Source organism: Schistocerca piceifrons, chromosome 8 (genome assembly GCF_021461385.2).
Source record: "Schistocerca piceifrons isolate TAMUIC-IGC-003096 chromosome 8, iqSchPice1.1, whole genome shotgun sequence".
Classification (NCBI taxonomy): Eukaryota; Metazoa; Arthropoda; class Insecta; order Orthoptera; family Acrididae; genus Schistocerca; species Schistocerca piceifrons.
Genome location: NC_060145.1, coordinates 333864978 through 333879507, shown reverse-complemented (window position 1 = coordinate 333879507; position 14530 = coordinate 333864978). Strand labels below are relative to the sequence as shown.

Below are 14530 nucleotides of genomic sequence, written 5' to 3'. Positions count from 1 at the left end.
TATCTCTCACAGAATTTGAATATTTTCCCAGTAGGAGCTGAATGAAATTTCATTGACGACTGTTCTAAATTTATAACATATCTGCTGGGAAAACTTCAAGTGTTCTAGATTTGTTTACATCAATATGAAGGATAGTCAAGGTTGTATTCAGTGTCAAGTACAGCCTGTTTTTCAGGTTACAATATTTTGTCCACATCTACAAATTACTTGAAAAAATTGGTAATCACTAAGTAAAAAAGTATTCACAAAGTGTTCTATGTACAAGCTGACACAGGAGAGAAGTACATAGGTGCCAATGGCTGTTGCACAGTAATATTTATAGTTGTGTTCTTAATGTGTATGATCAAATATTAAAAAACATATAAAAGGTGAGGCCTATACTAAAGGAAATATTAAATGTGAAACGTGCAGAGACTGAAGGAGTGTACATACAAAAACACCAGCATTTACAAAGGGAACATTAATGTCAAGAGAAGTTGCATATGCATATATCAGTATTGTTATGAATGAAAAATACACAGAACCTGTTCTTGTTGCAAAGCAGCTACTTTTTTGGTAACAACAGTTTTTATTTACTGCAAATCCGTTTGTTGGACTATGTTGAAAATATAGCAAGGAGCAAGAGGCAAGAAGAATAAATATAAAATTTCCTACCAAATTAAAACTATGAACTTGAATGAGATCAATGCTCTCACCAACTGCGCTATCCAGGCATGATACATGACCTGCCCTCAGAGCTTTACTTTTGACAGTATCCCTCTCCTACTTCCAAATTTCACAGAAATTTTCTCCACAAGTTGTGGCTAAGCTATTTCTCCCCAGTACCCTTTTTTTTGGGAATGCCAGGTATAGCTTTTTCTACTTTTCTATGGGGCTATCAATAACACTTAGAAATTTGCTTTCGCCACTATAATACTTCTTATTCCTCTCATTTCAGAATTTTTAGGGAATATTTCACAACTGTACAATTATTAGTTGCTGGTGTGAAAAATTTAATAAAAAAGTGAGTTTTCACACAAATATACAACTTGTCACTTTTTCACAGTTGCTTGTCAAGCTACCCAGCAAACAACCTATTTGCATACATAACATAGATAGGAAAAAACATATGATAGGTCACAGTCAAAGGTCAAACAGTATATAACTCATAATACCAGTATGTTTCTTGGATTACATCTTGTGACTTGGGAGGTTCTTCCCCCAGTTCTGAAAGCCTGTGATACCCTATATGTGATTACCAAACTGATAGAAATTCCAAGCCATGCTGTTTTACCACTATTTTAGCATATGCAGCATATACTTTTAGCAAATAAAACCACTAAATGAAAAGAACAGAAGTAGAAGCAGAACAAACATCTACTTGCTTAATACAAAAACAAAATTATTTAAAGAAAAAACAAGCTGTGAATCAATCTGAAACAACATAAGCAGATGCTTCACCTCACCTGCAAATGTCATGATTGTTAGAGAGACTTGAAGCATGAGAAGAACATCTTTCAGGTGGATTTGGACTTGATGTAGTAAAAACAGGTTCCTGAAATGATTAATTTTAATTTAAAATGGTAAAGATCATATTAACAGTCACTGGAAAAATTAGAAGATATCAAAATTAATACCACACTAACAAGGGGAGGTCGCCAATTGTGAAATTCAGATTCGATTCAAACTGCGCATAATAAAAGCTCATGGCCAGAGGTGTAATGTGGCAAAGCACCAAGATGCACTTCTCAGCCGTTGTCGAGAAAATCGACAGTTAAAAGAAACCGTTGCGGTGAAATACTCTCGACGATTAGTAATTTTCTACAGCGACGTGGCGCAGCGGTAAGCGCTCGGGTTCGTAATCCGAAGGTACCGCATCTACCTTCTTTCGAAGTTAGCAGGCAACTACGCTGTTATGCGGCGGCTCGTTTCGGCCCATTCAACATCTGTCATTCAAGTGTAACGACCGAGTAACGGAGTTTATATTTCATACCTGCCACAGCAAATTTGTGTTCGTGGGGTCTGTATTCTAATTCGAACGTTTGACTTACGCTATACGTATTCGTTTCGGAATATCGTTTCTACGTCTTCCGTTAACTATGCGTGGTTAACATTATGAAGACAATTAATAACATTTGTGAAATACAACATTGTTTGCGGAAAACATAATGATGTTCGAAGTCGCCAGTTTTTCCACGACAAACAACTTTCAACAACTTATTATATGCATAATTGTTGCAACTGATTGCCGGGAATTTTTATATATATATATATATATATATATATATATATATATATTTTTTTTTTTTGAATTATAAAAAACAAAAACTAAAAAAAGAAAAGTTGCACAGTGCGAGATTCAATCCGGCGACCTTCGGATTACGAAGCAGAGCGCTTACCGCTGCGCCACAACGCTGTAGGGAATTGTTAATCGTAGAGAGTATTTCACTGCAACGGTTTCTTTTAACTGTCGATTTTCTCGACAACGGCTGAAAAGTGCATCTTGGTGCTTTGCCACATTACACCTCTGGCCATGAGCTTTTATTATGCGCAGTATGAATCGAATCTGAATTTCGCAATTGGCGGCCTCCCCTTGTAAGATTTTAAAAGGCAGGAAATCTGTACAATAGAGAGTATAGACCAGTAAACAATGAAACAATATAGTAAAGAACAAAAAATGCAACACTTTCACTTGGATATAGTTTCCATATTTTAAAAATTTGCCGACTGAGATAACACACACATTTAGTGCTATTAATATATATTGTTTCCACAACAGTCTGCAGTCAGAGACACAGTTATCCTCCCTTCTCACATGCAATATCTTAACCCTAGATCATTCTCATGAAACACGATTGGTTACATTGCTGTATCTGTTGCGTTTTTTGCACGACATGGCTATGATTCATTGTAGCTTCCTAGCTTTCAAAGTGGTCAATTGGTAAGTATGCAATGTAAAATTCGTTGGTTTACTTTAGTAATATTGTGTGCAAGGGTTTGTGTCTACGTGTCCAGAATTACATGAGGTTAAGTGCAACAATGGAACTATTTCAAGAAATAATATGGAAGCAATGCGCTAGTATATTGTGCATAATATGTGAGAGCAAGTATCTGAATATTTATTTTATGTTATTTTCGATGAGTACTCTGCATGGAGAAGGCACAAATTTCAAAGAAAAGCTTATGAAAATACTTGAAGAAGAAGTAGATGAAAAAAAATTTCACAGCAATTCTAATTCAAATGAAGAAATCATAATGTTGACATTGATGATATAGTAATGACTGATTCAGATCGAGAAGATATTGTAGGGCAGTCCAGAAGACACTCTTAGCCTTGGGCAATATGGATGGAAACAAATGCTATCTGAATCAGACAATTTTAACAAATCAACATCTGAAAGTGAAGAAGATGGCAGAAATTCATCATCATCAAGATACACAATATTGTGTTGTCACCAAGAAAGTTTCTAAAAGGTGAGAACAGTAATTACCATCGGTCCGCAATATCTTGCAGTAATTCAAGTTATCGCATGCCAAGCAGAAACATTATCCACTTCACTCAGGCGCCCATTGGAGAGACTAGGGCAGCGAAGACTCCTCAGCAGTCATTTCCTTTATTTTGCACAAATGAACTGATAAATGCTGTAGTGGCACATACCAATGAAAAAAATAGACAGGAGTTCAAGATACATAACAACAGACATACAAAACCAAACATGCACAGCACACACCAGAAGCCCTTCTCAGAACCTTTGAAATGCCAGAAGCTTTGGAAAAGATAAAATTAAAAAAAAAAAATCCATCTATCTGTAAAAGAAATGTTCTATACACATTTATGTGGTTCTCTATACAAAGCCACAAAGAGTTCTGAAAGGCTCAAATTCTTAGTCTTGTACTTGAGATTTGATAAGAAAGAAACTTGTCAAGCTAGAAGACAGAATGATTGTTTCACACCAATGCACACAATTTGGGAACAGTTTGTTCATAACTGCAGTAACTGTTATAAACCAGGCTAATATTTTACCATAAATGAGCAACTGTTGGGTTTTCGTGGACGATGTCCTTTCCCACATAAATTCCAAATAAATATGAGATTAAAATAATGGCCTGGGACACAAAAACAAAGTACATAGTTGATACATCCCCTACTTATAAAAATGCATTGAGAAACATGTAATGCCTCTTGGGGAATTTTATGTAAATGAAATGACCAAGACTCTTTTAGGGTCCAACAGAAACTTCACAATAGAAAACTGGTTTACCTCAGTGAAACTCTGAAGGGTAAACTCACAGTGGTTGGCACTATTCACTACAATAATCCTGTAACAGCCCCTGAACTACTGTCCATGAAACAGAAATGTAGAGTAGGTACATCTATGTTTTGCTTTGATAAAGATAAAACCCTGATTATATATAAAGCAAAACCAAATATAATGGTTGTTCTGTTGTTAACTGCTCATGACCAGCCCACTATCATTAGTAAGAAGCCACACACAACAGAGGATTACAATACTGCCATATATGGGGTAGAAGTGCTGGACCAGATGTGCAGCACCTATCCATGTAGCCAGAAAACCAGAAAATGGCCACTTTGTCTATCTTATGGCATGGTAAATATTGGATTTGTGAATACTCAGTTTATCCATACCCACAATAATCAATAGTAGGCAGCCAACATATTGCCAGGAAAAGACATTCCTCTACGCCTTGGAGAAGAACTTGCCAAATCTTGGATGACAAAGAGGCTAGAAACTCCCAATCCTTCAAGTAACCATACAACGTGTCCTAACCAGAGAATCACTATTATACTGTCAAGAACAATCTGCAACTGGCAAGAGAACTTTTTATCACGCCTGCCATTCTAAAAAGAGAAGAATGACAGTTACACATTGCCAAGAATATTGTCAAGCACAGCTCAAAGAATATAGAGAAAATCTGTGCACAAACTGCCATAAATAAGGCAAAAGAACTGTAATAGTGCAATAAAATACCTAATAAGCAGTTTTTGTTTTCAGTTATACAATTTTTATTGTATCTTCAATTTACTGTAGTGTGTTTTAATGAATATAATAAAAAGTAGTAAAATCTGCGAAGATTTATATTTATGTATTATAGGAATAGGCTTTGTGATCTAGGATTAAATATCCTGTTACACCAAATACATCCAGAAGATACTCGTGAAGTTCAAAGAAAATGGGCAGGTGGCATATCTACAGGCAGATTGCTATATGAGTCCAGTTGTATATAAAATAGAGCTGTGCACAAAATGAGCAGGCCCAAAATGATGTGCAAATTTCTCACTAACTGCACATAAAATGTGAGCTTTTCATAAAGACTATAATTACAATGCAGCAGAGAACTATGAAACCTCTGAATAAAATGTATTAGTTCATTTCTTTTCTTGAAATGATTTCATTACACTAAACATAATCAGAACACATATCAATAATGTTACCAATAAAAAACCTCTTTTTAAAAAATGGAAGCTATGAAAAAAGCTATATTTGAAAAGACACCAATGTAGAATGTAGCCCTTTGTTAATTTTAAACACTTTCACTTCAATCTATTGAAATTATTTAATTTTATATGCTTTTCAAGAATGTGGATGTTTATTTGCAAATCAACTGTTATGAACAGGCTTAGGATGTTGCAGTAAATCTAGTGTTATGCTTATCCTACTGATGTACAAACTTCTTGATTTTTGCCTCTATTCTCTTAGTGTGATTTCAATAATAACGACAAAAAGTTTTAAAGTGCCTAATTTCCAAGATATTTAAAAATATGAATGAAGTTAAGTGGACTAAAATGTTTAAAAATATGCCCCAAAATGGTGTTGGCTGAAGAATACCAGCTAAAATGCTACCGGTGGACACTGTAAAAATGTAGGATATAGCTGCTGACCTAAAAGCTTAATGAGAAGTTGAAGCAGCACGCAATATTTTGAAACTATATATGTATGGCACTTGTTCTCTCACTGGCTACAACAGATGATAGACAGATTCATAAAATGAAACTGTATTTATACTAACTTTTGTGTTTTTGCTCTTTCTCTAGTAGAAGTACACCCACACACACACCCAAAACACACACACACACACACACACACACACACACACACACACAAAGAGAGACAAACACACACAGGCAGCCACAGTGAGAGATGAGTGTGCATTTGGTTTGTTTGTGTGTGTGTGGGGGGGGGGGGGGGGGCGTGCACACGCGCACTAACGCTAGAGAAAGAGGTAGAACTACTGTATATAGGTGAGTGATGACCTTTCCTTTACTTTATGTATTATTCCATTCAGGGATTTCCACTGTTGTTGTGATGATAGGTCCTTGTGTAAATTTGGAAATGTCCTCACAACGTACTACCAGAAGTAGGTTAAGGCCATTTGATGGGGTCCACAACCTTACACCTGTGTCCAGAAGGAAATGTGACAAGCTACACTTCTGTTTTCATCAAACAGAGCTTATTGGCTCCTTATTAGAGCCAATCCCTTTTATTGGCTGATGACATACAGAGAAAGCTTGTGCCATAGTGAGCTCCCTTAAAGCCACATTACCTCACTTACTTCCCCCAACTGAGGATGTTATACTCTGCTTCAGAAGGCGATCCTTGATACTTCAGACCATTTCCTCTTTACTGCATTCTGGATAGTGAGGCAGTTAACAAGTGAGACAATTTTTCCCTTTAGCACTTCTCGTGTTTCTACATAAGCAATTTAAACTCACACACAAGACTACTCACTCTTACAGGTGAAAGTGGGTAAAAAGACTGAATAATGATGCGAGGGCCTTACTTCACTTAAAGAGTGTATGTAATAATAGAGTGTGTTTGCCTGCCCAAAATGTGGACCACATTATTATGTTTGGCGTACATAGCTTTTTTCTTTTAAAAAGATTCAGAACTCTGCTTGCTAACGGGAAAAAAATAACAAAAAAATAACAAAAACGGTAATTTATATGAAACTGATGTTGAGTACTAATATTTCCACATCTATTGCTACAAGGAAATATCATTAACAAATCCCGAATATGTTATTGCCTAGAAATACTTGTTCAAATTATTATGGAATTGGGAATGCAGTTGCACTGCATGCAGATTTCTGTGATAATTTATTTCATCAATCTGCCACACCATGGGGGGTACAGGTACTAGGAGACGTTGAGCGGTCCTAAACAGACCTGTCGCCAGCCTAATCTCTTCGCAACTGACTTGATCTAATACATTAAAAATATGATTTCATAGCTTCACAGTCTATGCATCTACAAACAGGGATAATATATAACTTGAGTGCGGAAAATATGCACTGACAAGAATTATCTGGAAAAATTAATCAATTTGTACATTACCTATAAAAGAAGCTGGCTGTACAGCATAAGTTAAATTCTATGGAATAAAATAAAAGCTCTGTACGAACCAAACAGCACAATTTGATCTCCACATCCTTGATTAATGGATCTTTAAGTGTTACACACAGTTTTAACTTCCTTCAAATGTGGAAACAAAGTAGGGTCAGAATAAAATGTTGGACACAATACAAAAATAAAATCATTGAATACAGAATAGAGGTTTCTGGGAATATTTTAAATACAATATATATATACAGATTGAAACTTCCTGGCAGATTAAAACTGTCTGCCGGACCGAGACTCAAACTCGGGACCTTTGCCTTTCGCGGGCAAGTGCTCTACTGTGAGGACGGGGCATAAGTCGAGCTTGGGTAGCTCAGTTTGTAGAGCACTTGTCTGCGAAAGGTAAAGGTCCCGAGTTCGAGTCTTGGTCCGGCACACAGTTTTAATCTGCCAGGAAGTTACATATCAGTGCACACTCCACTGCAGAGTGAAAATATCATTCTGGCTATATACAGATTGATTTTCCTAAATGGGGACACACAGCAAGAAACAATCTCTCAGTGGATAAGAAACAAAAAAAGGTCATATGGACACATGGCCAGAAATGCATGCAAAGACAGATACACCCACTTGGAGGTGGAGATGAAAGATCTTTGGCAGTGTGTATGTTACAATGAATGAAAGCACACATGAAAACACAACGGGTAAGTGGCAATATTGTGGGTGTACTAGTGTTTTAGCTCCATACTCAAGAGGACAATAATGTTGTCCACACAACTGCCACTATCCATATCACATGCAATGCATGCAGACATTATCACCTATGGATCTGACTGCATGGAGACCCTGTAGCATAGGCACAACACATGGCTTCTTATTGCCTCAGGGACTGTGTCATGCAGTTTGTCTCCATTTAGCAAAATCACCCTGGATGTCCTTTCCCTTCCATTGACACAAAGTTTCCACTACTTGTCCCCAAAGCCACAAATCGGTAGTTTGTGGCTGACAGCCTGTCATATCAAAGTAAATGGATCTGAAACATATGCTGGGTTTTAAGAAGGTTGGGGAGAGAAATTGGCTTCAATCTTGTTAAATTGAATGATTCCATCACTTTCCTAAAGTGATTTAGGCGAACCACAGAAAAAATAATTTGGATGGACATACAACAATTTGAATGCCACTCCTCCTGTGAATAGAAGGAGAGGGGGCAAGGTGTAATGGGACAGTGGAGGCGCACGGCAAAAGTTCAAAGCTAAAGAGTAACAAAGATAACAGATAAAATAAAATGCTTATGGACAACAACAAAAAAAAAGAGCCATAAGTTTAAGTAAACAAAATTAACAGTATAACATAGGAATCAGCTGAATTTTTCAAGGAACTCCTCAACAGAATAGGAGGAGTGACCCATGAGGAATCTCTTCAGTTTCGAATTGAAAGCACGTGGATTACTGCTACGATTTTTGAAATCTTGTGGAAGTTTATCAAAAATGGATGCAGCAGTATACTGCACATGTTTCTGCACAAGCGTCAAAGAAGTGCGATTCAAATGCAAAGGATCACTGCCTAGTATTAACTGAGTAAAAGCTGCTAATTCTTGGGAATAAGCTGATATTGTTAACAAGAAACGATGGTAAAGAGTATAAATATTGAGAGGCCAAAGACAAAGTACCGAGACAAGTGAACAGGGGTCGACAAGAGGTTCGCGAACTGCCCGTTTCTGAGCCAAAAATATCCTTTGAGAATGGGAAGAGTTACCCCAAAATATAATACTATACGACATAAGCAAATGAAAATAAGCAAAGTAGACTAATTTTCGTGTCGAACGACCACTTACTTCAAACACTGTTCGAATACTAAAAATGGCAGTATTTAGTCTTTGAATGTGGGCTTTCCACGACAATTTACTATCCATCTGAACACTTAGAAATTTGAACTGCTCAGATTCTCTAATCATATGCCCATTCTGTGAAATTAAAACATCAGGTTTTGTTGAATTGTCTGTTAAAAAATGTAAAAACTGAGTCTTACTGTGATTTAGCGTTAGTTGATTTTCTACAAACCATGAACTTAGGTCTTGAACTGCACTATCTGAAACCAAGCCAAAGATGTGCACAACATCCTTTACTTACCTGTAACACTAAAGGGCATATCCTTTATATAAATAAGGAACGGAGATTCCCAGATTGGAATATCAACAATATTATGAAAGAGACAGACTGCTACTCATCGTAAATATGACATGTTGAGTTATAGACAGGCACAATGAAAAACTGTTATGCTTTGGCCACAGCTCTCTTCAGAAAAGAAAAACACTCACATATTCATACAAGCAAGCACACCTCCACACACACGATGCTATCTGCAACCACATCTACACCAACAGAAAAAAAAATCGCAACACCAAAAAATAATTAATGTAGAGTAACAGAATTTTGGGAATATATTTGTTTTTACAACATATTTAAGTGATTCACATTGCTAAGATCACGTGTTAATGTAACTCGAGATAAGCCATTGCAAATGTGAAATGTTAGTACATTAATAACAGGTGTAACTGTCAGAATGTTGAACGCATGCATGCAAACATGCAAGCATTGTCTTGCACCGGTGCCAGATATCAGTTTGTGAGATGGAGTTCCACACCTGTTGCACTTGGTTCGTCAATACAGACACATCAATGCTGTTAAGGAAGATGCTAGAGGGGTCATCTGATGACGTCCCTTATGTGCTCGATTGGAAACAGATCTGGTGATGAAGCTGGTTAAGGAACATGTCGACACACTGTAGAGAACACTGGGTCACAACAGCATTATGTGGGTGAACATTATCATGTTGGAAAACATTGCCTGGAACGTTGTTCATAAATGGCAACACAAAAGATTGAATCACAACCTGACATACAAATTTGCAGTCAGGGTGTATGAAATAACCACGAGAGTTCTCTAGCTGTCATACAAAATCACACCCCAGACCATAACTCCAGCTATAGGTTCGGTGTGTTTAGAATGCAAATAGATTGGTTGCAGGCCCTCAACTGGCCTCCTCCTAAATAACACATGGCAATCACTGGAATTGAGGCAGAACCAGCTTTCATCAGTAAACACAACAGACCTTCATGCTGCCCTCCTATGAGCTCTCGTTTGACACCACTGGGGTCACAAATGGTGGTGATCTGGAGCCTGTGGAATGCACACTACAGGGCATGTGGCCAGCGCTGTGCTTAAAATAATTGATTTGTGACAGTTCATTGTGTCACTGTGGTGTCAACTGCTGCCGAAGTTGCTAGTGCAGATGCATTATGACATGCCAGAGGCATCTGTTGAACACAATAGTCTTTCCTCTCAATAGTGCCACGTGGCCATCTAGAGCCTGATCTTCTCGTGACCGTAAATTCCCGTGAGCACAGCTGCCAGCACTCATGTACAACAGCTACATTCCTGCAAAGTCTTTCTGCAATATCACAGAAGGAACAAACAGCTACTCGTAGCCCTATTACACAACCTCATTTCAATCAGTGAGGTGCTAATTAAAGGTGCCCTTGTCACCATAGAGGCATTCTTCAGCTCACCACATCCAATTTCAGAGGTCACTACTGTTCATGACTGTTGCAGTGTGTATTTAAAGTAAAACTATTTTGCATCCTCATCGTGGCACCACTCTTATGCGACTGGTGAGAAATTTGAAGAGATGTCATCTTTCAGATGAAGAAACACACCTACCAACTTTCTTTTATTCCACATAACTCCTCCTTGGTGCTGCCACTTTCTCTGTCAGTTTATATGTTAACATTCTTTTCATTGTGCCTGTCTGCAAATCAATGCATCATCTTTATGGTGAATAGCAATCTATTCTTTTCATAATACTGTTTAATAAGAAAGTTTGCAAAGTACATACTCAAAGAGAAGTTACATTGATAATCCACAATCATAATCTTGGAACAGTTACAACAAAGATGGCCATTTTGCTTTTGCTATAATGTTTATCCTTCAATGCACTTTTTTACCAGGAAATTGCCCAACTTCTACACTGAAATGCTTCAGACTCACAACTGGCTATGTTTTTGGGGTTTCACACATACAGTACCTTTCTCAGATTACACTTTAGTTACAAAGTCACAATTTTAATATGACAAATACAATTAAAATAACCTGAGCATCTGAAGAGGCAAAGTGAGTAAATAATGCTGACTATGAAGTAATAAAGTTAATACTGGCAGTACTTATTACACTGCTGCTGCTGCTGCCACCACAGATACTGATAATAGCAATAGCAATACAAGTAATAGTAATAGTTATAAAAATAATAATAATAATAATAATAATAATAATGTAATACTAACAACAATAATGCCAATGGCAGATATAAAAAGAATTTATAGGTGTACAAGGCAAATGTTTTCTGATATAGCAAGTTCCGGGGGAAAGGTAACTTAAGGAGACTGCAAATGGATAACAATAGTGGGAAAAGAGGAAGATGTGGTTGGAAAGAAAGATGTACAAGGGTAACGAGTGCTTACAGGGACACTGATAACTCTTATTGTTGCTTTAGTAGATATGTCATCAACAGTCTTCTAAAGCTGGAGATTTTATTCAGTTCTCTAATGTAATGTGAGAGGTTATTCCAGAGTCCGGTTCCTGCTACTGACAAGGACATCGAGAAAGTGGCTGAATGATAAAGTGGGACAGAAAGGATTTTGCTTTGACTGGAACAAGTGTTTCTGCCATATCATCTAGATAAAAGCATTGAGGTCGAGAAGAGATGTGAGAGACAGTGTTCGTTGATAAGACAGTAGAGAAGCCTGCATGCAGCCAGGGTAGCTGAGCATATTATGGTGAAAAATGATCAAAGCTATGGCACTATGGACTCGCCCATTTTCTGCATTTTACTAGTCAAATAAAGTTAAATTCAATCCATTAATTTCTGTAACTTCTTGTTACTTTGAGTAGTTATTTAAATTTTGTAATTCATATAGCTAACATCAGTGTGTAATACTTTATAGCTGACGTTTTAGGGGTTGCATGTTAATTATATTGATAGGTGCAGAACAAAGCATAGGCTGAGTTAACCCCCTCTTCTAACTATAATCTACCGTAAGATCCTCTAACAAAAACCATGCCGACTAGTTGGAAGAAAGAACAGGTCATACCTGCTTACAAGAAGGGTAGTAGAAGTGATCCACAAAACTACCATCCAATATCGTTGTCATCAACTTGTTGTAGAATTTTTGAATGTATTCTGACCTCAAACATAATGAGCTATCTCAAATATAATGACCTCCTCCATTCCAACCAGCATGGATTCCATAAAAATTGATCATGCGAAACCGAACACAATTTTTCTCATGAAATATTGAAATCTTGGAATCAAAGCAGTTAAGATAGATGCAGTACAGCATTCTTGATTTCCAAAAATGATTGATTTCACACAGTACCATGTCAAAAGTACGACTATATGGAGTAACATGCGAAAATTGTGACGGGATTAAGGATTTTTTTGGTTGGGAAGCTACAGCATGTTATCTTGGATAGCGAGTCATCATCAGGTGTCGAAATAACTTTGGATGTGCCCCAGGGAAGTGTGTTGGTACTCTTGCTGTTCATGATTTTGCAGACAATATTAGTAGTATCCTCAGATTTTTTGCAGATGAAGCACTTATCTATAATGAACTAATGTCTGAAGAAAGCCGTGTAAATATTCAGTCAGATCAAGAGAAGATTTCAAAATGGTGCAAAGACTGGCAACTTACTTTAAATGTTCAAAAATGTAAAACTGTGCACCTCACAAAATGAGAAAATGTAGCACCAGCAAGACATGGCAAATTGCAGACAGGCACAATTAAAAGACACTTACATATAGTCTTCGGTCACAGAGAAGCAAGCACATCTCACGCCCATCTTGGGCCAGAATGCAGTGTCACATTGAATGCAAAAAGGGGGCAGAGAAGGGGAAGGGATGGTGTACAGGTAGGGAGAGAGACGAATGCTACCTGGTGGAGTGTGCAGGGACTAGAATGTCAAATAGTGCAGCATCAGGAGGTTGTGGGGCAGGGAGATGGGGAAAAAAATGAGCCAAAAAGGAGAGGTGCAGGGAAAGACAGGCCAATGCATTGGCATAGGACTACAAATAAAGAGGGTGGGAGATCAGAATGGGGACGGAGGGGGTAGAAACTGTTGGGTGGCAGGTGGGGGACAGTATGTTAATGTAGGTTGAGGCCAGGATAATTACGAGAGTGGAGCAGAAAATGTGTTGTAATGATGATACCCATCTGTGCAGTTCAGAGAAGCCAGTGGTGGAGGGAAGGATCCAGATGGATCGAGTGCTGAAACAGACCTTGAAATCAAGTGTTTTGTGTTCAGCTGCATGTTCGGCCACAGTTTGGTGGTGGCTGTTCATTCTGGACAGCTGATTGGTAGTCATACCATTTTATATTGCTGTATGCTACAGAAACTGAACTGGCAGGCTCTTGAAGATAGATGTGAACTACCCTGAGAAAGCCTACTAACAAATGTTTTAAGAGACTAAAATGATGACAAGGAATGTACTGCAACTCCCTATATATGGCTTCTGTAAGGAGTGTGAGGACAAGACTAGATTAATTACAGCACGGATGCAGACATTTAAACAATCATTCCACCAGCACTCCATGCATGAATGTAAGGGAAGAAACCCTAATACATGATACAATGGGATGCACCCTTTGCCATGCATTTCATAGTGGTTTGCAGAGTATAGATGTAGATTTCAAGTGTAAGTGACTGTAATAATTAGATATGGGCTTTATCTGCATTTGTCTTGTTGCTAAGAACTAAGGAAGGTGGGGGTAAAAATAGTGATGGAACAAAGCCTATGTTTCTTGAACAGCATTAATGGAGCTGCCAAACTTAATGTTCCTAACCAACAGATGTTGGTTGTCTTCACTAAGTGAGACACTGAACTTCAGAATTTAATCAAGGACACTGGAGCAAAGTGTTGTGATCGGGTACTTCACGGCATCACCTCTCCTCTTACTTTCAATCTAAATACTCATGACAAACCTTTTTTATATCACCACAATTTCAAATAACATAGAAAGATAGTGGCCCCTAGTGACAGTGAACTATCAAATTGACCTACACAGAGCAGCTAGCTGTCTAGACAATATCCTAAAACCTCTGGGCTCAGTAGTATCATACCAGCAGGCTTTAGAAGCTCATT

At 37.7% G+C, this 14530-nt stretch overlaps 1 protein-coding gene across 1 annotated transcript in view; it reads right to left on the bottom strand.

Annotated features, from left to right (window-relative positions):
• The window catches only part of LOC124711718 (E3 ubiquitin-protein ligase MARCHF8), a 100740-nt gene that overhangs the window by 58243 nt on the left and 27967 nt on the right, over nt 1-14530 (bottom strand). The window contains exon 3 of the mRNA XM_047241929.1: nt 1446-1534. Coding sequence (XP_047097885.1) covers nt 1446-1534 — 89 coding nt within the window. The remainder of the gene's footprint in view (nt 1-1445; nt 1535-14530) is intronic.